This window comes from Armigeres subalbatus, chromosome 1, assembly GCF_024139115.2.
Source record: "Armigeres subalbatus isolate Guangzhou_Male chromosome 1, GZ_Asu_2, whole genome shotgun sequence".
In the NCBI taxonomy this organism is placed as follows: domain Eukaryota; kingdom Metazoa; phylum Arthropoda; class Insecta; order Diptera; family Culicidae; genus Armigeres; species Armigeres subalbatus.
The window spans coordinates 198,607,442-198,632,042 of NC_085139.1; the positions used below are offsets into that span (position 1 = coordinate 198,607,442).

A 24,601-nucleotide genomic window follows, 5' to 3' on the forward strand; every position below is an offset into this window, starting at 1 on the left:
ACTATTTTGCCTACCAATACTGAATACAATGATAAATTGATTGCATCGATAAATCGGGACCAAAATGATCCAGCCGGATTAACTTCACATGATCGTGCTGGTTAAAAAATCAAGTTGGTCAGAAAACAATTAATTTCCATGTTATCGTGAAACATTGCACAGCTCACCAAACCACGAAACGATAGCTGAACCTACCTATGGGTAGTTTTGAAACCATATTCATCAATCTATTTGAGTACTCACCCAGACTAACTGAACAATTTGTAGTCAGTCATGTTACTGCTGGTCCATCGTTGGGTTTCCATTATAACACTCAAATAAGTATTAAAATCAATTTTATGCAACTCATATGAATGCTATATTGGTTATTAAAGCACTCATTTGGTTGGTATGGAAAAGTAGGCGTTTCTTTACTTAAACATGATCCAGGTATTATGATCCGAAATTTCAAAAAGTCTTTTTCCAAGCTGCAGTAAATCGTGAATAACTTTTAAACGGATAGAGACAGGAGGTTGCTATTTTTCGCAAAATATTCGTTATAAAATTCCCCACCTTTCTATGTCTATCTAGTTTCGAAAGCATTATGATGGATACCCGTTTTGGATGCATTAATAAAAAAATATTAAGAAAAATTCATCATTTTTGGGCATTTAAAGCATCAGTGAAAAATATATAGACCTAAAACATGCGGTATCAAAGTTTTACCATAAAGTATAGACCCTAAGTTAAATGTAAAAAATATAAAATGGATGGGTTTCATCGAATTTCATTCCGATATACCGGTATTTTCGATGTTACCTATAAAAAATGCATTTTTTTCATAAAACGCGTCGGGGCCACCCCTAAACGTCATTTCCCAGAGTTGTCGTAGAACAATTTTTCTTTTGTTATACCCTAAGCTTTCATTTGAAGGTTGAGCCCCCAAAATCCCAGACTTGGTCCAATTTTGGGACACCCTAGTATACGCGTATACAGAGGGTCGTAGGTTAAAGGAAGGATTAAGCCCCAACGAAAGGAATTACATTTTTCGAAAAGAATCTTCCACATGCTATGCAAATGCACATTCTATTTTCGAAACATTGTAAAACCATCTTCTCAAATTATGATTGTTATATGTCGTTAGAATTAAAAAAAAATCCACTAATTTAAAAAAAACTTCTAAACTTTTGTACAAAATTGATTTCTTTTTTGCAAATTGATTAAAACTATTTTTGACTATTTAACAACGGAAAAGTCACAGTGTGCGCTAAACATTTTTGACAGCCATTTTAACTCTCTCGCCTGTCGCCTCTATCCCCAGCCGAAAAGCATTGTTTGGCGGAAAATTAGTGGTGTCGGAAACCAAATAACAGTGTCTAATTGTGTTGTGCTATGCCCTGTTTTGTTTTTAGGCCAGGCTGGCCAGACAGTCTAGGTTTCGGTCTAGGCTATAATCATCGCAAAAAATGCCAAATCACCAGAAAAGGCACTGCCCACCGAACGGAACCTGGAGGTAAGTCCTTTTGTAAACGAAAACCTAAAATGTACCGATAGAACTTGAAGAATCACCACCGGTGCGGCATTATTGTGTACTCATTTTAGCCATCGCTAAAAAGTGCCCAATAACTCTGCTTCAATCTCAGCTTCAATAACGAGAACAAAACTGCTTTTGCTTCGAAAGCATTATACTAATGACACACTGGTGGTACAAGTACCATGGTACAAGAATCTTGAAATGAGTTCCGTACTGATTATTGTCTTTATCAAAGATAGTCTTGGAATAATTTTCTTGTCCTCTTGTACCATGGTACAAGTACCACAGGTGTGTCCTTAGTATTACATATCATAGCCTGTACTTATATAAGATTTCTGCTTTTTTTTACAGATAATTTTATAGAGCTTGCTGACGTTTGATCATCCTTCTCTTGTACACGCACAGAATGGATAGGATTTGTTTTCATCGGGAAACGCTTCCGAAGCGTTTCCCGATGAAAACAAATCCCATCCATTCTGTGCGTGTACAAGAGAAAGATGATCAAACGTCAGCAAGCTCTATGTTTCGGGATTTGAAGCTGACGGAAAATTATGCTGCGGTCAAGGGTACGGTGTCTACATGCCTACGATGCGCACCACGATAAGAGGCTGCAGTACCTTGACGTTCTTTTAGTGCTGCCTTAAAATTGCATTCTACCTCAACTAAAAATGCTGGAAAAAAGGATCTCGAAGAATAAAAAAATAAAAACTTCTATTCATTAAGGCTGCCTTACACCTCGGGAAAATTTTGCACCGGATTTTGATCCCCGTGCATTTTAAATGGGCCGGGATTTTGATTTTCCGTGCCCAAATCCCGAAAACATCGCATATGCAAAAATGCATGGGGAAAAAATCCGCGGACCAAATTCCCGAGGTGTAAGGTGGCCTTTAGGATTTAATTCGATTTGAAAGAAAATGATGAAGGAAGGGGAAGGGACTTTTTGGGCTAATCAATGTTTAATTTCAGAATAAAAATAAATAGATCACTCTTATTTTTTTACAGTGCCACAATTTGGATTTGACAGTTCTACAGTTTTGAATTGAAAACTTAAACTTTTAATTTCAGAGTGGTACGCTGCTTTTAAGCCATGGTGTGCGTAAAAGTTAGCGTACTTTTGTTTTAAACATACCCAACTCTCTACGAAAAAGAACCAACGCAACTTTTTATTTTAACCAACGGTTTTCTTAATTTTATTAATGATTTTTCTTTCTGTGTAATTACAATGAAAACTAGATTTGTTTACAATTGTCAGTTCCGCCCTTTTGAAATGTTGATGCCGAATTGATTTTTGAATCAGAAACAGGAGGTAAACAAAAATAGAAATGACAACTGTTGTCAAACTGACGTGATTTGAATTGAGGGGCTTCTCAATGGTCGAGTGATTGTAATAATTGTAATCCGTCACTCCCCAGGGGTATATAGTGGTGCCCGAAAAATGGGCACCACTCCGTCTATGTATTCGTCAATGGTTTAAGCTCATTTGATGGACGAGTACCAACGCCGTCGTGAGCGTGACGGAGCCTCAGCAAAACCCGAAAAGGCTATGCGTTCTCAAATGAATCGTTCAGGAAACAAGCCGCGGAAGGAAACTCGAACGTGTCATTTTTGTAAGCTACCCGGCCACCTCCAGCGCAACTGCCGGAAATACCTTGCTTCTCAGAAGGAGGAGGCAGTCAAGAAAGAGCAAGTGAAGGCGAAGGCTACTCACAGTGAAGTGCGAAATGTTGCGTTTACCGTCGGTCGTGAATTTTCGTCGTGGATAATCGACAGTGGAGCCAGCGCTCATATGACTTCTGATGAGTCGTTCTTCACTTCACTGAAGAAATATGAAGCAGGATGGATTACCCTCGCCGATGGTAAGCGAACCCAGATTCTCGGCCAAGGATGTGGTGTACTATTTGGTATAGACGATAAAGAGAAAACGGTGAAGATCGAAATGAGTGGAGTGCAATTTGTACCCGGACTCGCATCCAGTTTAATATCTGTGAGTCAGTTGGTTCAAAAGGGACTTAATGTGACCTTCGGGAAGGATAACTGTAAAATTTCGGATCAAAGCGGTGATATAGTTGCAACTGGTAGTCGAAGTTGTGGATTGTACCACTTGCGCCAGGGTGCGGCTTCGTTGGCCGCTACAGTAGGTCAGCACACTGAAAACTGCAGACATCAGTGGGATCGGCGTCTGGGTCACCGTGACTGGGTGGCAGCGGAGTGTTTGGTAACGGTCGATATGGCAACAGGTATAAAGGTAAGCAAATGTAACCTGAAAATCGTTTGCGAACGCTGTGCCGAGGGGAAATCGGCTCGTGCTCCATTTCCACAAGTGGTCAAATGAAGTAAACGACTCCAAGTGGCAATCGTTATGTGATGCATCTAATTGATGATCACAGCCGGTTCACTGTAACGTATTTGCTGAAGAACAAATCGAAAGCTGCGGAAAACATTAAGGACTTTGTGAGATGGGTCGAAAATATTTTCGGACGTAAGCCACGCGTAATCCGCTCTGACGGCGGCGGAGAGTTCGATAACTCTGACTTGCGAAGCTTCTACAAGAAGGAGGGGATCGTGCCACAATATACTACGGCTTACTCGCCGCAGTCCAACGGAGTCGCGGAGCGGAAAAACCGCTCAATTACCGAAATGGTAACCTGCATGTTGCTAGATGCCGGACTGGAGAAGCGTTTTTGGGGCGAAGCCGTGCTGACGGCCACCTATCTCCAGAACCGATTGCCATCTCGATCGATCCAACGCACACCATATGAGCTGTGGTGGGGGAGGAAACCAGACCTCAGTCATCTGCGAGTATTTGGAAGTGAGGCTTTTGTGCATATACCGTCAGTGAAGCGAGCGAAAATGGAGAGTAAAGCGCGAAAGTTGACTCTGGTTGGCTACTCTATGGAAAGTAAGGGTTATCGATTCGTGGATCGTGCGACCAACCAGATCACAGTGAGCCGGGATGTTAAGTTCATTGAACTCGGCAACGGATCGTCAGCGTTGGAGTTTCCGATTGTTCCTGAGGAGGAGCGCCGCATAGCAGTGGAAAAAGTGAAGATTCCGCCGTTCACGGGAAACGGAGAAGAAACAGAGGGTGTGAAAACACAAGAAGATCCTCTTAATGTGCAGCGACGAGAAAATGAACCTAATGACAATGATAGTGGTAAAAGTGTGTATGACTCTTTGAGCGACGAGGAAGAGCCCCGAAGCCGTGAAGTACGGCGATCTACAAGGATGAATCGTGGTGTTGTGCCTCAGTATCTCAAAGATTTTGAAGTTACAGCAGGAAGTGCGATATACGCAAAAGAAGAAGAACCAAACAGTGTTGAAGAAGCGAAACAAAAACAAGTGTGGCGGGATGCAATGGCTGATGAACTCGAATCGCATCGTCGAAACGAGACTTGGGAACTCGTGTCGCCGCCCAAAGGCCGCAGGGTTATCGGTTCTAAATGGATTTTTAAGGTGAAAAAGAACGAATCGGGACAGGCGGTGAGGTGCAAAGCCCGCATTGTGGCGCAAGGGTATGCGCAAAAGTACGGTATTGACTTTGGTGAAGTGTATGCTCCTGTGACGCAACAGGCAACAATCCGCACGTTCCTCGCTGTGGCTGCGAAGAAAGGACTTCTTGTGAAACATCTCGATGTCGGCATACTTGAGTGTTCATGAAACAACCGCCGGGGTTTGCGGTACCAGGTCAGGAGGAGCTGGTGTGTCGACTGAAGCGTAGCATTTACGGCCAACGACAGTCGGCAAGATGCTGGAATAAGAAGCTGCAGGACGTTCTTGGCCGGCTTGGGTTTCAACAGTCTACCGCAGATCAATGTCTGTTTTTCAAAAAGGTACGTGGTAAAACAATTTTTTTGTTAGTATACGTCGACGATATTCTTATCGCATCTGCTGACGAAGAAGATATCAGCCGGATACACGCCGCTCTCAACAACGTGTTTGAGTTAACTTGCCTGGGGAACGTTAGTCACTTCCTGGGCATGGAGGTGAAAAGCGAAACTGGGACTTTTAAATTGCGGTTGCTTACGTTGATCAGCTGTTGGAGAGATTCGGGATGAGCCAGGCTAAATCAGCTAAATGTCCAATGGATCCTGGGTATGCTAAAAACGTCGATACCAGTGAAAATCTCCAGAATCCGACGCACTACAGGAGTTTGGTAGGCGGCCTGCTCTATCTTTCAGTTTGCGCCCGACCAGACATTGCCGCATGTGTGGCTATTCTGGGGCGCAAGTTCGCTAAGCCTACAGAACGTGATTGGACGGCAGCTAAGCGGGTGCTGCGCTACCTGCAAGGTACGAAGGAGTACTGCCTAAATCTAACAGCAGATCATAGTAGTGTATTATCAGGATACTGCGACTCGGATTGGGCCGATGATGTCGAGACGCGTCGGTCAACGTCAGGATTCGTGTTTCATTTCGGTGCTGGTGCGATTGTGTGGGCGAGCAGACGCCAGACTTGCGTGACACTCAGCTCCATGGAAGCGGAGTACGTCGCCCTATGTGAGGCAAGCCAAGACGCCATTTGGCTGAGGCACCTGCTTCGTGACCTCGATGAAGAACAAACCCTACCAACGATTTTGAAAGAGGACAACCAGAGCTGCATTACTTTTGTGAAGACAGGGAGATCGAGTCGGAAGTCGAAGCATATCGACACAAAAGAGCGTTTCGTCGAGGAGCTCTGCAAGAATGAACAGCTAACCCTGGAGTACTGCTCTACTGACGCCATGGCAGCTGACGTGTTGACGAAACCGCTTGGCCCCGGGAAGCTCGAGCGATTCAGAGAAATGCTTGGGGTGTTACCGTAAAGGAGCTACACATTGAGGAGGAGTGTCGGAAGACAATGATTACGCTCTTCCCTAATGTATGCCTAGATAATCAGCTACACTGTATAATAAACTGGCAACCTTTTTCAGACAATTTTTATTACAACAAAGTTTGCCGCGTCTTGTAAACGTTCATACCACCATACGCTAGAAATAAATACTCTTTTCTAAAATAGATTTTCCTCGCGAGTTTAGTGTTTGACACTCAAATCCGATTCCCTTTTGTCCGCTGGTGCTTGGCTAGTGTCCGCCGCGTGTGTTCCACTCTGTTCGTCGTCGTGCGGTTCCCCGGACGATCTATCGTTCTGGCTTCGATAGTCCGACATGTTTCACCCTTTTTTTAGAGGGATGAAGGCAAATCTGCAAACAGACACCTGAAATTATCACTCAGGGTGTGGGGATGGCGGAAGGCCTACCCACTAAACCCACCCAAGTAACGGAAGGCTACTTGAGTTACCCTCTCTACTAATACCCTGATCCCCCCGGAACTACCTTCCAGCACTACTTCTTATAAATAATAATAATAATAATAATGAATAATCCCCGCAAATTTACTGCTTACTGATACTGCTTGCGCATGTGAGCGGTCGCTCCATTCTGTATGATTCGTGCTGTAAAACTGCACTACTACTGCCCTCAACGTTCTTACTCTGAACTTCATTTCTTCCGTGTTGGGGAAGATCCATTAATTACGTAACGCAAAAATTAGGCATTTTCAATCCCCCTCCCCCCTATGTCACACTTTTTGTATGAAACGTCTGAAATTTTTGTATGGAACGTCACACTTTGGCCAACCCCCCTCCCCCCTCAAAGCGTTACGTAATTTGTGGACGCTCCCTTGGGCTTCGTGCCCCAGATTTGGAGTCCAAGCTTAAGCGGTCTCCGTCTCCCGGAATGAGCAGGATCCGCAGGTTTCCTTCTTCCGTTGAAACGATATCAGATGCCATTGTTTAACTCAGGCAATGAGCCTCCGAGACTGTTTCCTTTGAACTAATCTCAGATGGAGTTTTTGTCGATGAAACAAAATGGCGGGCGATTCCATGTGCTTTTATCTTTTGGGGGTGTTCAAAAAGTTCATGAACCATGCCTTTGTCTATTGTTCAATGCTCTAAAGCTAAAATCGATAGCGCACATTCCGTCATGATGGCTAAAATTTGGCTAGGTTGATCGGAATATGTTTCGATGAAGCTAACGGAGTGTTGCTGGTCCCCCTCATCCGGCCTCATTCAATTTACACCCCCCCCCCTTTCTTTGTTCGTTTTAGCGTCACCCAGGGTAGACCAGGCAACGAGGCCTATGTGGCTTGTACCTAACGCTTGCAGGAAAAGCGAGAGGCTGGCTACTTCCACTTCCTTCAATGAATATGGAAGCCAAGCGCCGTGGGGGAGCATGCAGCATAGGTACCGACGCGGTTCCGCAAGATGCCCCCTCCTGTTACGTGACCAATCCCTCCATGACCCCCTTACAAGCTTTCGTAAGCACCCAAATGACAGTGAGTGACACCCCACTTCACCAGTCAGAGAACCCCAGCACATACTTGCAAACAGGCCGTTTTTTTGTCATGCTACACACGTGCTATTCTAACCTTCCCTCCTCACCTCGACATTCCCTGTTGACAGTTGTCTGTGGGCTGCGAAATGGTGAGTTGACATCTGGGAAGGAGTGACCTACACAGCTCTGGTCCTCATAAGTTACAATCTCACGCTTCCTCGGGTCTTTCGATGACAATTGACCGCCAGCTAAGGGTTTTGTACTTAGCTGGTAGTGCAGCCTGGGCACTGTTGTCCTTCTGACATCAGCTAGAGTGAGTGGGTGCGACCAACGGGACCATCGTCCCTAACCCCTAATCCCAAGGTGTAAAGCGACCCGTGCCGAGGGGATGCATGGTCAGGGGGGTGAAATAATGAGCTAGGCCTTTAACGGAGCCTAGGGTACCTGCACTGAAAATATTGTACACGTTCACTCAACTGGTTTTACACATGAATTTTCACTAATTGATGAACACATTGAAATATCGTGTATTTCCAGTTCCAAATGTCAAAATGCAGATCGTTAGATACATTTGAATTGCTTGAAGAATGATAATGCGAAACACGTTAAATTGACATGGAATAGTAGACAATTTCAAAAGCGTTTCACGTTCAATTTTAAGGGATTACATTTTCTTGTGCAGGAAAACAATGAATAAATCTAACCAACAAAATAATTATTCAACATAAACATATTTTTTATTTGCTTTTATTGTTGTTAATACAATTGAAATACATGATGACATTTGCGATAAATTGGAATTTTGTCTGGTTGTTATCATTTAGCTAAATTGTTTCTGATTATTGCTATAATTTAGCTAGATATTCCCAAAGATTTTCACACTGATTCACTAGCTTATAGCCTGCAGTTTTTTTCAGATTCTGAGAATCAAATCCTTATAGATACTTCCGCAGATTTTTTTTATAGTTTACCACATGCATCTCAGTTGCGTGTTGAGCGGGCTCGTCTGAAAAATCGTTTTCCCACATGAAACTTCCCTAATCGCATAATCAATACTCTCTGGAAATAAGATTTTGTTTGATAAATAAATTCCGATAAAATTCAGGCTTTAACTCACCTTTGTTAATGTGCATACTCGTCCAGAAAATGTAACAAAGTAAATCAATTTTTAAGAACGTCGAAAACTGTTTTTAAATCCTCCCAGGAGGTATTATCACTGAGCGCCATGTTCCTGTTTTCGCCAAAGCATGAACTGGTGGAACGATGTTCAATTATTTATTTATTTATTCAGACTAAGGCCGAAGTGGCCTGTGCGGTATATAAAAGTCTTCTCCATTCGGCTCGGTCCATGGCTACACGTCGCCAACCACGCAGTCTACGGAGGGTCCGCAAGTCATCTTCCACCTGATCGATCCACCTTGCCCGCTGCGCACCTCGCCTTCTTGTGCCCGTCGGATCGTTGTCGAGAACCATTTTCACCGGGTTACTGTCCGACATTCTGGCTACGTGCCCGGCCCATCGCAGTCGTCCGATTTTCGCGGTGTGAACGATGGATGGTTCTCCCAACAGCTGATGCAATTCGTGGTTCATTCGCCTCCTCCACGTACCGTCCGCCATCTGCACCCCACCATAGATGGTACGCAGCACTTTCCTTTCGTAAACTCCAAGTGCGCGTTGGTCCTCCACGAGCATCGTCCAGGTCTCGTGTCCGTAGAGGACTACCGGTCTAATTACGGTTTTGTAGATTGTCAGTTTGGTACGGCGGCGAACTCTATTCGATCGGAGCGTCTTGCGGAGTCCAAAGTACGTACGATTTCCAGCCACTATGCGTCTCCGAATTTCTCCGCTGGTGTCATTTTCGGCAGTCACCAGTGAGCCCAAGTACACAAATTCTTCTACCACCTCGATTTCGTCACCACCGATGCAAACTCGCGGTGGGTGACTCACATTGTCTTCTCTTGAACCTCTTCCTATCATGTACTTCGTCTTCGACGTGTTGATGACTAGTCCGATCCGCTTAGCTTCCCTCTTCAGTCTGATGTAGGCTTCCTCCATCTTCTCAAAGTTACGTGCCATAATATCTATGTCGTCGGCGAAACCAAATAGCTGGACGGACTTATTGAAAATTGTACCACTCGTGTTAATCCCTGCTCTTCGTACCCCTTCCAAAGCGATGTTGAAAAGCAAACACGAAAGACCATCACCTTGCCGTAACCCTCTGCGGGTTTCGAAGGGACTCGAGAATGCCCCTGAAACTCGAACTAAGCACATCACCCGATCCATCGTCGCTTTGATCAACCGTGTCAGTTTATCCGGAAAACCGTGTTCGTGCATTAGCTGCCATAGCTGGTCCCGATCGATTGTATCATATGCGGCTTTGAAGTCGATGAATAGATGATGTGTGGGCACGTTGTATTCGCGGCATTTCTGCAGTACTTGGCAAATGGCGAACACCTGGTCCGTGGTGGAGCGTTCGCCACGGTGCTAGTCGACGGCATAAAATTTGGGAGAGTACCTTGTAGGCGGCGTTCAGCAATGTGATTGCGCGGTAGTTGCTACAATCCAGCTTATCGCCCTTTTTGTAGATGGGACACACGACACCTTCCATCCACTCCTGTTGCAAAACTTCCTCCTCCCAAATCTTGGTAATGACCCAGTGCAGCGCTCTAGCCAGTGCCTCACCACCGTGTTTAAATAGCTCTCCTGGTAGTTGGTCAACCCCAGGGCTTTGTTGTTCTTCAGCCGGCCAATCTCCTCCTGGATTTCCTGGAGATCTGGAGCCGGTAGAATTCTGTCCTGCGCGCGTTCTCCCAGGTCCATCACCATACCGCCATCTTCGTCTGCCACATCGCCATTCAGGTGTTCTTCGTAGTGCTGCCGCCACCTTTGGATCACCTCACGCTCGTTCGTAAGAAGGTTCCCGTTTATGTCCTTACACATATCAGGCTGTGGCACGTGGCCCTTACGTGAACGGTTTAACTTCTCATAGAACTTTCGTGTGTTATTAGCGCGGTACAGTTGCTCCGTTTCTTCACGGTCTCGATCTTCCTGCTGGCGCTTTTTCCTCCGGAAAAACGAGTTTTGTCTGTTCCGCGCCTGTTTATATCGTGCTTCGTTCGCCCTCGTGCGGTGTTGCAGCAATCTCACCCATGCTGCATTCTTCTCTTCCACTAACTGCTCACATTCGCCGTCATACCAGTCGTTTCCCTGATCCGAGGGCACCGTGCCAAGTGCAGCGGTTGTGGTGCTACCAATGGTGGATCGAATATCTGTCCATCTTCAAGAGACGCTGCGCCTAGCTGCTCTTCCGTTGGGAGTGCCACTTCCAGCTGCTGCGCGTATTCTTGGGCTAGTCTACCGTATTGTAGCCGCCCAATGTTAAGCCGCGGCGTCCGACTTCGACGCGTGTTGTACACCGTCGAGAGTTTTGAGCGCAGGCATACTGCAACGAGGTAGTGGTCGGATTCAATATTCGCACTGCGGTAAGTGCGGACGTTCGTGATGTCGGAGAAGAATTTACCGTAGATTAGAACGTGGTCGATTTGGTTTTCCGTTTCTTGGTTAGGGTGATCTCCATGTGGCCTTATGTATATTTTTGCGGGGAAAGAAAGTGCTTCGGACTACCATTCCGCGGGAGGCTGCGAAGTTTATGCATCGTTGGCCGTTGTCATTCGATACGGTGTGCAGACTATCCGGTCCGATGACCGGTCTATACATTTCATCCCTTCCTACCTGCGCGTTCATGTCACCGATGACGATTTTGACGTCCCGCAGTGGGCATCCATCGTATGTCTGCTCCAGCTGTGCGTAGAACGCTTCTTTCTCGTCGTCGGGTCTCCCTTCGTGTGGGCAGTGCACGTTGATGATGCTATAGTTGAAGAAACGGCCTTTTATCCTCAGCTTGCACATCCTTGCGTTGATTGGCTGCCACCCCATCACGCGTTGGCGCATCTTACCCAGCACTATGAAGCCGGTTCCCAGCTCGTTGGTGGTGCCACAGCTTTGGTAGAAGGTAGCCGCTCGATGCCTGCTTTTCCACACTTTCTGTCCTGTCCAGCAAATCTCCTGCAGCGCCACGACGTCGAAGTTGCGGGGATGTAATTCATCGTAGATCATCCTGTCGCAACCTGCGAAACCCAGCGCCTTGCAATCCCATGTTCCAAGCTTCCAATCGTGATCCTGTATTCGTCGCCTAGGTCATTGCCGATTATATCGAGTCGCATTATCTCTTATATTGTTCGTAATGATTGGTTTTCTAGGCGGCTTATTGGGCCTGCGCAAACCTCCTGTCTCGTCGGAGGGCCGTCGTGTCAGGGCTGTTTAGCGTCCCACCTAACACCAGGACTTGGGCTTGTGCGCTTTGAGCGGCACACGGTCGCTTTGGTGGGGCCTACTTGCGGATACATGCAGCTTTTTATAGAGGTTTAACAGGGCCCACTGTCAAACCCCACCACATCCTAGGCAAGCCCCACAACTCGCAGATGGCCTGGGGAGGGATCGTCAAGCCCTTGGACATAGTCCCTGCTGCCCGTGTTCAAAACACGTTGAATTAAACAGTTTTTGCAAGTGGTTGAAATTCAATAACATTAATACAGAATCGAACGTGGATTATACATAAAATTGGTGAGTGATAAAACACGTTCATTGCACGTGAAAAAGAACATTATACAAGCGTGTACAATATTTTCAGTGTGGGCACCCTCCACAGTAATTGTCCCTTATCGCGTCATGCTGCGCTCTGGCGTGGTAGACCTCTTTTCCCGAGCAACTCGTGGGATCAAAATGGAAAAACAAGTCAATTCTTCTTCAATTAGTGATAGTAGTGTAGGCGACAACCCCTTCGCAAGAGGTGGGTTGTTCAGGTCTCCGCCTATAGGAGGCCAGCGGCAATAGTCAGCAGCTCAGTGCGCAGCGCCAGCGTGGGTCACATAACCTTCTCCCTAGCTACGCCGGTAGTGGTTATGGACGGCCCACGGCTTGTGAGGGCGATGAACCGCAAACGCGATGGGCTTTCGGCCTTCGAGGTGGTGACGGAACAGCTGGACGCCATCATCGACTTTGCGTCATCGAAGCATATTATCAGTAAGGACCTCAAGGGGAGCTTGCTGAAACTTCGAAAGTCGATGTTGGACGCCAAGCTGGAGAGGGCGGTCGGGACGGCCAAGTGCAAACCCGTGAAATCCGTGGAGTCGAGGTCTACCCAGACTGAGGCCCAAGGATTCACGGACTCAGGCAAGGTTGATCCCGAAGTCATCAAGACGGACGAGGCTAAGTACTCGGACGTCTTGAAGGCGATGAGGAGTGACGTCAAGCTCGGTGAACTCGGCTCCGACGTACGTCGAATAAGACGCACCCGGACGGGCGAGAACTGAAGCGGGGCGTCTCGCAAAAGGGCGCCGCCTACAAGAAGTTGGTGGAGGAAGTCCTAGGCGAGACGGTCAAGGTGAGGGCACTCACGACGGAGGTGAATCTAAGGATTAAAGACCTGGACGAAATCACCGAAGTCGAAGAGCTCGTCACGGCACTGCGGCGACAGTGTGAAGTGGAGACGTCCACCGCAGCCGTTCGGTTACGGAAAGGTCCGACAGGGACACAGGTAGCATTGGCTCGGCTATCTGTAGCGGACGCCTCCAAGGTAGTCAAGTTAGGGAGGGTCAAGGTGGGATGGTCGGTGTGCCCTGTGGGCATATACGAGCAACCCGAAGTTTGCTTCAAGTGTTTGGACCTGGGGCACAAGCAATGGGACTGCAAAGGCCCTAACAGAAGCAAGCTCTGTCGACGCTGCGGATTGGAGGGACATAAGGCACAATGCTTGTAACCGTTCGGTTCCAATATGGACTTGTTGGCTCCACCACAAGTGAATTTCCGTCACCAATCCCTCCCATTACGACCTTTCCAAACATTACACCTCGGAACTGTCACACTCACTGGTCGAAGATCGTCTCACGAGTGAGTGCGTGTTCCACTTTCACGTCATACCAAGTGTGACCAGATGCGATAGACGTTCGAGCAGTTTGAGTTCGGGCAAAATACGCACAGCCCTGTTCCATTTGAGCTTGCCTATAGAGGTGCTCAATGCAACAGGATGGGCAAACTAAAAACATAAAACATAATTTATGCTATGAAGGGTATAAAGGATGCGGAAAATGAACTCTCTTTCTCTTTTGCATAGTGATCCTAGAAAGAAGTAGTAGTGCGCGCGTGTTTAAGTTATAAAAGGTTTATTGTCTGAATTATTGTTGGTGAAGCTCTTTTTAATTTTGTGTTGTTTCTTTTCTTATAATAGGATCTGTTCAATGTTAGTCGTTAAAATACTTATTGTTATAAATTAAATAGTACGGATTTGTGTTAGTAAAAATCGATTAGTGTGGTTAGTAGTGTTAATGGGTCAAACTTAGCCTAAATTAATGTAATGCTTTAAAATTATAGTAAAATCCCATTCGAATCCACACGAACAAATAACGACAGTGAAAAACGAATTAAAAACGAAATAGAAAAAGGTAAATGTTAATGTGAACAGATGAAAAATTAGAGGTTAGGAAGTGACGTCGCAGGGTACTAATCCGGTGTGTCCAGGTCCACGACAAAGGGACCTTTTTCTTTTGTGCTTTTTCCAAGTTCTCGACAGTGCAGTGCATCGGTGGAAACTTCCGTGGGCGAAGAGCTAGTTCCGGTTCCTTCGGCCGTATAGATCCTGACGATTTGGATGCCGGAGACTTTCGGTCCAAATCCGTGCCGCCATTGCTTTTGAGCACGCAGGATTGCCGCTTGTTAAACGTAGGCCGCCATCTTCCAGCCACATTCCTGTGCCGCACTCGTCCCGACCGTGGATTGACGTCCGGACTGTAAAGACCCTGCGACCAACGCCAAGCCGGCCAGATCGGCCACTTCCACACCGAATCCAACACCAAAGCGCAAGTACCCCCAAATGTGACGTCACAAATAAAATTGTAGAATTGTTAACCTCAGGTGTAGCTAACTTTAAGAAAGAGCAGCCCTGAATTATAAAGGTCTTTCACCATTTTCGTTGCGTCGTCCTCCCGGGTCCACAAAGGGACCACCAATCCTCGTCCTTCTTGGATCACTGTGTGTATTGATACCCTCCCCCCCCCTTTCTACATCAAATAGCTTTGCCCATCCTACATCATTATCGCCTTTTATGATGGCTCTGTATATAGTTCCCTCCTGCGAAGAACCGAATCATCCTCACCTTGAGTAGAGGGGTGATTGAATAAGCGTAACGACCCGGTTGAATACCCTCCCGTGAGCTAGCGAGTTTCATGCTGCACGAACCCTCCCAATTGTTTGATTTCTTTCAGCAAAGCTGTGAACAGCAAGCACCCCATAGGGGGTTCGAAGTGCCCGGCGTTTAAGCGTGCTGCAAAATCACAGTGCAGGTAACGCAGCTAAACCTGAACCACTGTGATGCAGAAAAGCAACTGCTGTGTCAGACAGTTGCTGAATGGGGGACGGATATCGCCATCATAGCAGATCCTATCCGGGTACCCGCCAGGAACGGTAATTGGGTCACCGATGTGTCTAATATGGCGGCGATATGGACAACGGGGAAATACCCAGTCCAAGAGTTGGTGTCTTCGACACACGAGGGCTTCGTCATTGCCAAAGTCAACGGGGTCTTCTTCTGCAGCTGCTATGCACCGCCACGATGGTCGACCGACCGAGGAGGGGAGTTCGCTATTGTGCAGTAGTGACTCTCGACGTGAGGAATGCATTCAATAGTGCCAGTTGGGCAGCTATTTCAGATGTGCTCCTGCGTCTTGGAATTCCCTAGTACCTGTACAAGTACCTCGGAAGCTACTTCCAGAATCGAGTACTGGTATACGTCACGGAGGCGGGTCGGAAGTGCGTTGACATAACCTCAGGGGTTCCGCAAGGTTCCATACTGGGTCCGGTGTTATGGAACGTTATGTACGACGGTGTCTTGAGGTTGAAGTTCCCGGTGGGCGTGGTAATCGTCGGCTTCGCTGACGATATTACGCTGGAGGTCTACGGCGAATCGATCGAAGAGGTGGAGTTGACTGCAGCCCACTCGATCGCAATTGTGGAGAAGTGGATGAGTTCCAGGAAGTTAGAACTGGCTCACCACAAGACTGAAGTGGTTGTTGTTAACAACCGAAAGTCGGAGCAACAAGCGGTGATAAGGGCAGGCAACTGCGCGGTTACCTCTGAACGCTCCATCAGCGATTTATGCCAGCAAGCGCAAGCTTCTGGCTAGTGTCGCTCTGTCCATACTGAGGAATGGGGGTCAGCTTGGGGCACGGCCCTGCGTATTGACTGCTACAGAACGAAGTTAGAAAGTATGTATAGGCTCATGTGCCTAAGGGCGAAGTCAGAGTAAACACGACGTGCGATGCGACGCGACAGTGCAATTTGACAGCCTGTTGATAATGATTGTTATTCTTTTACGTGAGTCGCGTCGCATCGCTCGTCGCGTTTACTCTGGCGGGCACCTAAGAGTTGCGCGCGTGGACCGTACCGTGTCGCACGATGCACTTTGCGTCATCACCGGTATGATGCCTATTGACATCGTTATCGGTGAAGACATAGAGTGCTTCGAAATGCGCGGCACGAGAGGCATCCGTAGGACTGTCAGGTTGGCCTCAATGGTCAAATGGCAGCGTGCGTGGGACAGTTCCACTAAGGGTAGATGGACACATAGGTTGATACCGGAAATTGGTACGTGGGTCAAGAGGCGCCATGGGGAAATCACTTTCCACCTGACCCAGGTCCTTACAGGCCATGGTTGCTTCAGACAGTTGGGCTTAATCTACGAGTGGAGTGACGTGAGATTGCTCGAATGACGTGAGAAGAGTCGTATAGCCCCATTTGAATAACATGGTCACCTCACGTGAGAATTGCTGAAATCGACTCACCTCACGTCACTCGACTCGTAGAATAAGCCCAAGTACCTACACCGGTTCGGACACTCGGCCTCGCCGGGAAAGGGCTCCTCGTCAAGGCTGGGGCAGGCATAGGCACCGCGTCGGCAAGTCCCTCTGTGTGCTGGCGAATAGTCCCTATCGCAGAGAGGTCAATTTGGGGTGCCCGCGGCATCATCATTCTTGATACCAGTCGTGCAGAGGGAAGCAGGCGCGAAGTCGACCCTTCCCACCTTCCGAGGACATAGGGCGTGGTAAGGCCACATGGAAAGCCGACAATGCGCTGGCACGATACCATGGTGTTGATGCTGCAAGGACACGCAGCTAACCTCGAGGGTGCGTTGTGCACTGGCCCCCCTTTGAAGCATTACTTTCTGGTTGTACCGAAGGGACAATGGGCTTGGCGGCAATGGAAACGGTTTAGCGGGTCGGGGATGCTATCCTGCCTCCCTCGTTAGCTGTTGGACGTGCATGCCCCTAACCACGCACTTCCTGGACAACCCAGGATGTCTGTTGAGCAGATTCCCCCTTTATTGCTTAGGAAGAAAAAACAATTACAGTTGTCTGTGGCCTACCTACCCCACAGAGTATTGCAGTTCTTGGAATAATATTACAAACAAATCCTAGTGACCGTTTCCATTATAGACGATAAAATGCAATTAAGATTTCGTTACATTTGAACTGCCTGACAAATTTTAAAATTAATTTATCGCTTGACAAATTAACGTCTCCAATTATATTTCTTACTACTGACGCCAAATTATAAATGAACCAGACAAAAATGCAGGTGCCCCACCTTTACCAGAACTCTGGCGCCGCCAGTGGCTATAGTTAATTTCTTTCAGGAAGCATTAGACGTCGAAAAAAGGTAATATTTAAAATTCAGTTTTATTCAATAATCAGCACAGCCAATTAAAATGTTTTTCATGCTTGGTAGTACCATCACGTAAATATTTCTCCAAACAGTTTTGAACCGTAAAACTAACATCAGTTTTAATTGAGATAATTTCTTGCCCCTAATAGAGAAACATCGTCATCACCCGTATCGGCAGGCAACTTCAAATCCTTTTGCGAATGATTGGTTTTGCTTTCGCTGTTGCTGATATCGATAAGATCACCTTCGCGGACTCCTCTTGTTATGTTCAGGTTATTAATTTTTGGTTCCTCTTCGACAAAACGTTGGCTACCCTTTGAATCATCAACTTGCTCTTTCTGCAACTGCTGAGGAGGGTAACTTGTACTTGCGTGCGGCTGCTCTTCTTCGGTTTCCTCAACGGCTTCATCGTTTAACAGGGGAGCAGCGGCGCGTTCTCGATTTTCCTTAATGCGCGTAATAAAATACATAGCCACGTAGAAAATAACCGGCAGACTGCTGATGGCTGAGGCAAATCCGATGAAGGCCATTTTCGAATGTTGCTTTCCCTTACAGCAGTTGTATTTGGCACTCCACGCATGTCGAGTTTGATTCATTCGATCCTCAATATCGAAGCACACAATCCCTTTGCGACTTTTAACCAAACCTTCGTAGTAACGCTGCAGCTCAGTGTAGAATCCAGAGCATATTTCGCATGGATTAGGTTCGTGAAATTTGGTACAGTTCAGCTGATATTCGTACAGTTCCATGAACTGAGCCGTATCATTTTTATTAGACACACAGTCCGCACAATGCGCATCGTCCCAAATCGAACTCATCTGATCAAACAGCCTTTGGATAACGTTCAGGCGATTCTGGTTGAAATCCAGATCACAAGTCTTATTAGTAGTGGCATATTGGAACCATTCAACGGCTTGGCTGTAGTGAAAAGTTGTATTATGGAAGCTGCAGAAATTGTTTACAGGATACGTTTGCACTGGCATCTGGTTGAGTAATTTCGAATAATGTGATACAAAAACTTGAAGTTGAGGACAATCCCGATCAGGTCTGAAATTAAAGAAACGGTCTGTTCATTCAAACTTCCTTGACCTAAGTAAAAGTCCTGTATTAACTGGTAGACTATCGTAACAAATAAATATACTTATACTTAATTACGTAAAGAAACTGATTTGGAAGTTTCTTTTATGTTTTAAACAGTTTTACCATCTTTCTAATAAATCTGATAAAGTGTAATTTTATAAGCTATAATTATCAAATAACATGTTCGCATAGTAACATTACGGATGACTCACTCAGTGATTTTCATATAAATTACTCAGTACTGAGTATACTATATAGGTAGGTACTTACATTGCTACAATGCTTCTGAAGATGCAAATAAACAAAAGGAGTCTAACATTCCCCATTGTAACACAAAACAGTTTAGATTTACATGAACTAGTTACGAAAGATCAGCGAACAAATTGAAATTAAAGTTAATTATTTTTATGAAAATGTTAGATTTTGAAACACTTTTTATCGCATAGTTTTCTTCGAAAACTTGAGAACCATCGAGAATCGAGACATAAAAACCTGAGACATAAAAACAAACAAAATAGGAGACCTTCATAAATTACGTAACGCCTAAGCGTTGAGGAGGGCAGCGGAGATGGTCCGAAATGTGACGTTTCATACAAAATTATTATTTATAATATAGTCTTTATACAGTAGAATAAGAATACAATTTTTTGTAACACTACTATCGATAACATTAAATTGGCAATAGATTATATTGTAAATAAAACCATAGAAATACATTAGAATGCATTGTTATGAACCATTTACTCAAATGTAAATAAAGTTTTCGAAAAGATACTTTAGTTACTAAATAGATAAAGACTGTCGCTGTCGTCGCTGTCCGGATCATCTTTTGCTGGCGAGGATAGGGGAGCTAAATGTCAAAGAAGGAAAATCCATACGATTTGACAGGTATGTACCACACATGTTTCGGACAGCAGAACAAAGGGAACCGAAGCGACAATCTTTATCTAGTAACTAAAATATCTTTTAGTTTTCGCAATAGAATGTACGGGTTGGTAAGTATCGTAACTATATTGCCCGTTGCATCAATTTTTAGACTCTGGCGCAACTTCGTTTTCCTTCGAATTTTTAGCGTGTACACCAATGCATTTAAACTATCTTCGTAATTGTTTCTTGTTTTTGTTATTTATCGAACACACATGTTTTTGTTTACTCAAATAAACAATAAACAGTGTCAATTCATTTGTGTGTGTGACACGGGAAAAATATTCTCGCAAATAATTTTCGCGCAGGGGTCTAATAAGGCGGAATCTGCGCAATACCAAATCTGAGATTTTTTCATACATTTTTTTCGTCACACAATAGAGTGTATTAGAAATATTCGAACAAAACTGTTCAAAATACAAGTTGTGTCAGTTGTGACAGCTTTACTGTTCAACAATGCAATTTAAAGGGAAAAATGCAAATTTGGCGCTATGAGAAAAATATTGCTATGAAGTATTTATATATTATATGCAATGTAAAGAAACGTTTCAAAAGTTATCAATGTATGAATCTTATGTACGATAAGATTTCAAAAACAATTGCAAGTATTGTTACATTAGAGAAATATTTATGTTGATGTATTGTATCCTCAGTGTTGAAACAATCTGTGCAACCATCAAGAAACAATGTATCCTATTGTATACCGTACATTGTATGGTAATTCATTTGTTTACACTATTGAACCAATAAGCCATTTTACGAGACAAGTTCGAACAGCTGAACGAAATTTTGAGTGGACGGCTCGGTCTTTGTTTTGGTATTTGCATGCAAACCATCATCATTTCATTCCATTTTCGCAAATGTTCCTTGTAAAATGTAAATAGTTGATAGGTCTCCTGTCATTTGAGCTTTTTATAAAATGGCTTATAGTACATTTTTATCCGGGAATGCTTTATACAAAAAGTGTCACAGAAGGGGGGAGGGGGGTAAGGTTAAAAAATTGTCGATTTTTTTATTACGTAATAAATGGTCTTCCCTTAGCTGTCAACAGTTTCTGCCACAGTTGATTTTTTTTCTCCTTTGTTTTGGCACAGACCTATTGATCCATATTTGCCACCAGCACGGAGAAACACGTTTACTCATTAATAAGTACTTTTTCTTTGCTATCTCTTTCTATCTTCTGAAAAATTTACCCATTTTGGGAGAATAAGTGGATCTACTCATTTAAATGAGTAAATCCACTTATTCTTCCAAAATGGGTAATTTTTTTAGCAGAGAGAAAGAGATAGCAGAGAAAAGTACCCATTAATGAGTAAACGATTTTACCGGGAGGACCAGGGTGTCAAGTGAAATATTTCAACATGTCATTTTACGAATCGCGAATAAAAAGTAACTTGACAAAATTTTCAAAACGACTTATCTGCTTTTGTAAACAAAGATTCAAACAACGATTTGACGAATCTGATAGCTCTCCCACGCAAACCAGCACCGCCAATAGGTAGCGAAAACCTTTACCTACCTATTGGTGGTGTTGGTTTGCGTGGGAGAGCTATCAGATTCGTCAAATCGTCGTTTGAATCTTTGTTTACAAAAGCAGATAAGTCGTTTTGAAAATTTTGTCTTGAGTTGTTTGTTCTTTCGAACTTCTGCAGTCGGAATCGTTCATATCTAGACAAACATTTCAAAAGGACCTATCTGACAATAACCTCGAGCTGAGAATAATTCTCGAAATGAAAATTAAAATGTGAAAATTAATACCAATTTTAACCGAAAAACAATATATAATGGTTCTCAGACGTAAAAACAGCCTTAGAACTCGAATAACATATCTGTTTTGCCTTTTTCATAATGTGGATATGGTTTATTATCAATTTTGTTACTTGGGACCTATTGCTTTTGATTTTATCAGTTGGGATTTGTCAAATAGGACATTATACAATGATAACTGTTACTTTGGATCTCAGTGAAATTAAGATATATTTTAGATTTTCGCATGTAATAAGTGCATTTTGAGCATAATCCTCTGAAATAGTCAGCTTAATTGATTGTTACAAAAGCTGGCGCATTCGATTTAATGTTTATATGCATTTCAGCAACAATTGTTATGGGCGAATACACCTCCAACGTTCGTTCGTCCAAGAAATTTATTCGATCGAGCCTAGATTGGCAGAACAGACAGTTGCTCCGTAGAATTCGGCTAATAATTATTGTTTCTTGAATCAGTATAATAGTGGTTATATTACATAGTAACCTTCCGCTAAAAATTGTAAAATATATGTACGCATCACTTCACGAATGTCTTTATAGCCCATTATAGCCTATTCAGAATACGCCATTTATTGTATGGTAAAGAGTAATTTGCTGCGAATGCTCTTCAACACGTAATAGAACTCGTAATCTGATTAGTGATTAGTTATGTGAAACCCATATGCAACGTGGAGTAAACATTGAAATAACAATATGTAAAAACACATCTGACCCCGTCTCCAAAATCTCTTTTGTCTTGTCGACAACCAGAGAATACCAAGAGTACTAAGCAAGTTGCATAAGAGTGAATGGTCAAATATCAATCTTTTCGGCCTTGTTAGCAATCTACGGCAAACAGTCAAGCAATTATAACATTCTGTAAGATAAAGGCAGTCTGTAATGAATACTACTATGATATATGGTACTGATAACTTGAAACCCAGTATGGGATAAAAAATGCAATAAACAATTGAAAACATAATAAATTACAATTTTATTAATGCTCCAACTAAAATATAACATCAAGGGACATTTTTTAAGCTTTAGCAGCAGAAATACGTTTGTGAACTGGTTTTATTTATGTACAGGAACACTTTCGGCCAACAACTCATCGGTGGCGGTAGACACTTGTTTCCGCGAAAACTTCACATTCCAAGCTTCGGTGTACCTTCGACGGCACTATATGATCCTTTCCATTAATTTCCTTGATGAGCGCAACAACACAGAGCTTCCTGTTTTGATTCCAATTTGTTCGTATCTAAAGCACATCATGCATTAGCAGAGTGCACGGGGTAGAATCGAATGAGGTCATTTGGTTATAACTATGAAGTCCTCCAAAGTTTCTCCGTGGAATTGAAGGTTTATATCTGTCTTAAAAGAGCGGAGTTTAACTCCTCAAATTTTGTCTTGAAATGTGATTTTGTATCTGTTTCTTCCTACTGTACTGAGTTCTGTGTAGTTCGTGATCTTGATGTTGTGGAGTGTTCTGGCTTTTTCTTTACGTGGATGTGTTTACTATCTTCTGTAGGTTCGATGAAAAAAGTTTTGTATGTATTGTTTTTCTTCCAACGTTTTTGAAACCATCGCGTTCCCTGTACTTATCACTGACATCTGTTTTTTCTTTCTTGCTCTTTGCCCTGTCTTTGGCTCCATTTTGTTTTTCTTTGTCTTTCTTCCTACGCTTCTTATCCTTCTTTGCCTCATCTTCACTTCCACTGCTCATTTTCCTGCGCTGGGGATGACTTCCCTCACTAGCCGATTCGTAACCTGTTCTTGAATCTAGTTCCCTATCATTATCGACTAGAAGGCTAGAGGACCTTCTGTACTCATCGTCATCAATGGACATCCAGCGAGGTAACACCTCGTGGTTAGGTGATTCAAACCGAAAAAGCCAACTCCAAGATGGCCGCCACTTGTAACGGAATCTTGAAAATTATATTTACCAATTAGTGATCCGTGATGCCTTCACAAGTTTTACAACAAAAATTTCAAGCACACAACCAATCTTTGTTCCTTAGAACCACCAACTTGATGTTAAACTAGATTTTTCTTACTACGTAAGCGCACTTGAAACATCTGAAAAAACTTCTCAACTGTACTCTGCGACTGCTGAACGGAGAATGAGTTGATTGCAGAGATGCCAGATTTGAAGACATGTCTTCAATTTGAAGACATTTGAATCTCTGTGAAGACATTTATTTCGTGAAGACATTTTGAAGACTTTTCAAAATATTTGAAGACTTATCTACTTATTTGAAGACACTTGAAGACAATCAATAAGCCAGCGAATAGAAAATACAATTTCATTACTTACTTATAAGCTTATAAATTCTGCGACCTCTATGTAAACTAGGTATATAAAAAAAACCAAAAGTTATAATAGTCTTTGTCTCGAGTTTAGAATCTCAAACATAAAATACATTCACACTATCCGGTTGATAACTGCAACGCATTTAAGACCTCATACACACTTAACTTTGAGCTGTGTGTTGGTGAAAAAATCCCGATGGAAGCATTCGTTTGTATTTTTCTTGGCGGCGTCTTTAAAAGGGTATTTCGATCATTTCGGATCGCAATGACCTATCTAATTTGCGGCAAACATAGACTAAATTCTTCTATGACTAGATTTAATCTATTCAGCCTTTGAGCTAGAACCAGTTTTTTTTTTCTAAATTCGTTCTGAATGGCATATGCATACCGTTATCTACATTCCTCTAAATATCCGCCGAAAAACTCTTTGAATTTCCCGTGGATTTTTGAAAGACTTCTCGGTGAAAATTTAAAAGAATATTTCGTGAATTTTATAAGGAGAATTTCCGATGACGAATTTCTTTTCTAAATTTAAGAGAATTGAAATTGAAAATTTAGTTGAAATTATCGCGGAAATTTATAATAATTTCCGTTACCAAGAAATTAATGAAATACTCCAAATATTAAACGGGAAATTCTTCTTAATTTCCACAAGTTTTACTGAGCTCCCACAGAAAAATCCCTTTTGATTTCCACAAGAAATATGCCTCAATTAATTCTCATAGAAAATTCTTACGAATGTCGACAAGAAATTGAAATTGTTTTGGTGCTAAATAGATATTTCTCAGATCTTCCATGGTAAATTACTACAGGAAAATGTTCTTGAAAGAAATCCGGAGGAAACTTATTACACACCTTCGTTAATTCTTCCAGTATTTTATCTGAGAATTCCTTCATGAATTTCTCCAAAAAATCGTTCTAGTGTTGTTTCTGAAATTCCTCCC

The 24,601-nt window shown here is 43.7% G+C and overlaps 2 protein-coding genes and 1 long non-coding RNA gene across 3 annotated transcripts; 1 reads left to right on the forward strand and 2 right to left on the reverse strand.

Annotated features, from left to right (window-relative positions):
- Positions 1-8,489: 8,489 nt before the first annotated feature.
- LOC134209675 (uncharacterized) lies at positions 8,490-9,935 on the reverse strand. The gene is made up of 2 exons (XM_062685682.1): positions 8,941-9,935; positions 8,490-8,882 (listed from the first exon to the last, which is right to left on the reverse strand). The coding sequence occupies exon 1, from the start codon at positions 9,897-9,899 to the stop codon at positions 9,111-9,113; it is 789 nt and encodes a 262-aa protein (XP_062541666.1). The 5' UTR covers positions 9,900-9,935; the 3' UTR covers positions 8,490-8,882; positions 8,941-9,110.
- Positions 9,936-14,000: 4,065 nt separating this feature from the next.
- On the forward strand, positions 14,001-14,985 carry LOC134209682 (uncharacterized). Its single transcript, XR_009978773.1, has 3 exons — positions 14,001-14,042; positions 14,110-14,323; positions 14,400-14,985. It is a non-coding gene; the product is annotated as an uncharacterized LOC134209682 (long non-coding RNA).
- A 2,607-nt stretch (positions 14,986-17,592) lies between these two features.
- LOC134209687 (uncharacterized) lies at positions 17,593-19,193 on the reverse strand. Its single transcript, XM_062685696.1, has 2 exons — positions 18,948-19,193; positions 17,593-18,644 (listed from the first exon to the last, which is right to left on the reverse strand). Exons 1-2 carry the CDS (start codon positions 19,001-19,003, stop codon positions 17,717-17,719), a joined length of 984 nt encoding a protein of 327 aa, XP_062541680.1. The 5' UTR covers positions 19,004-19,193; the 3' UTR covers positions 17,593-17,716.
- Positions 19,194-24,601: the final 5,408 nt, after the last annotated feature.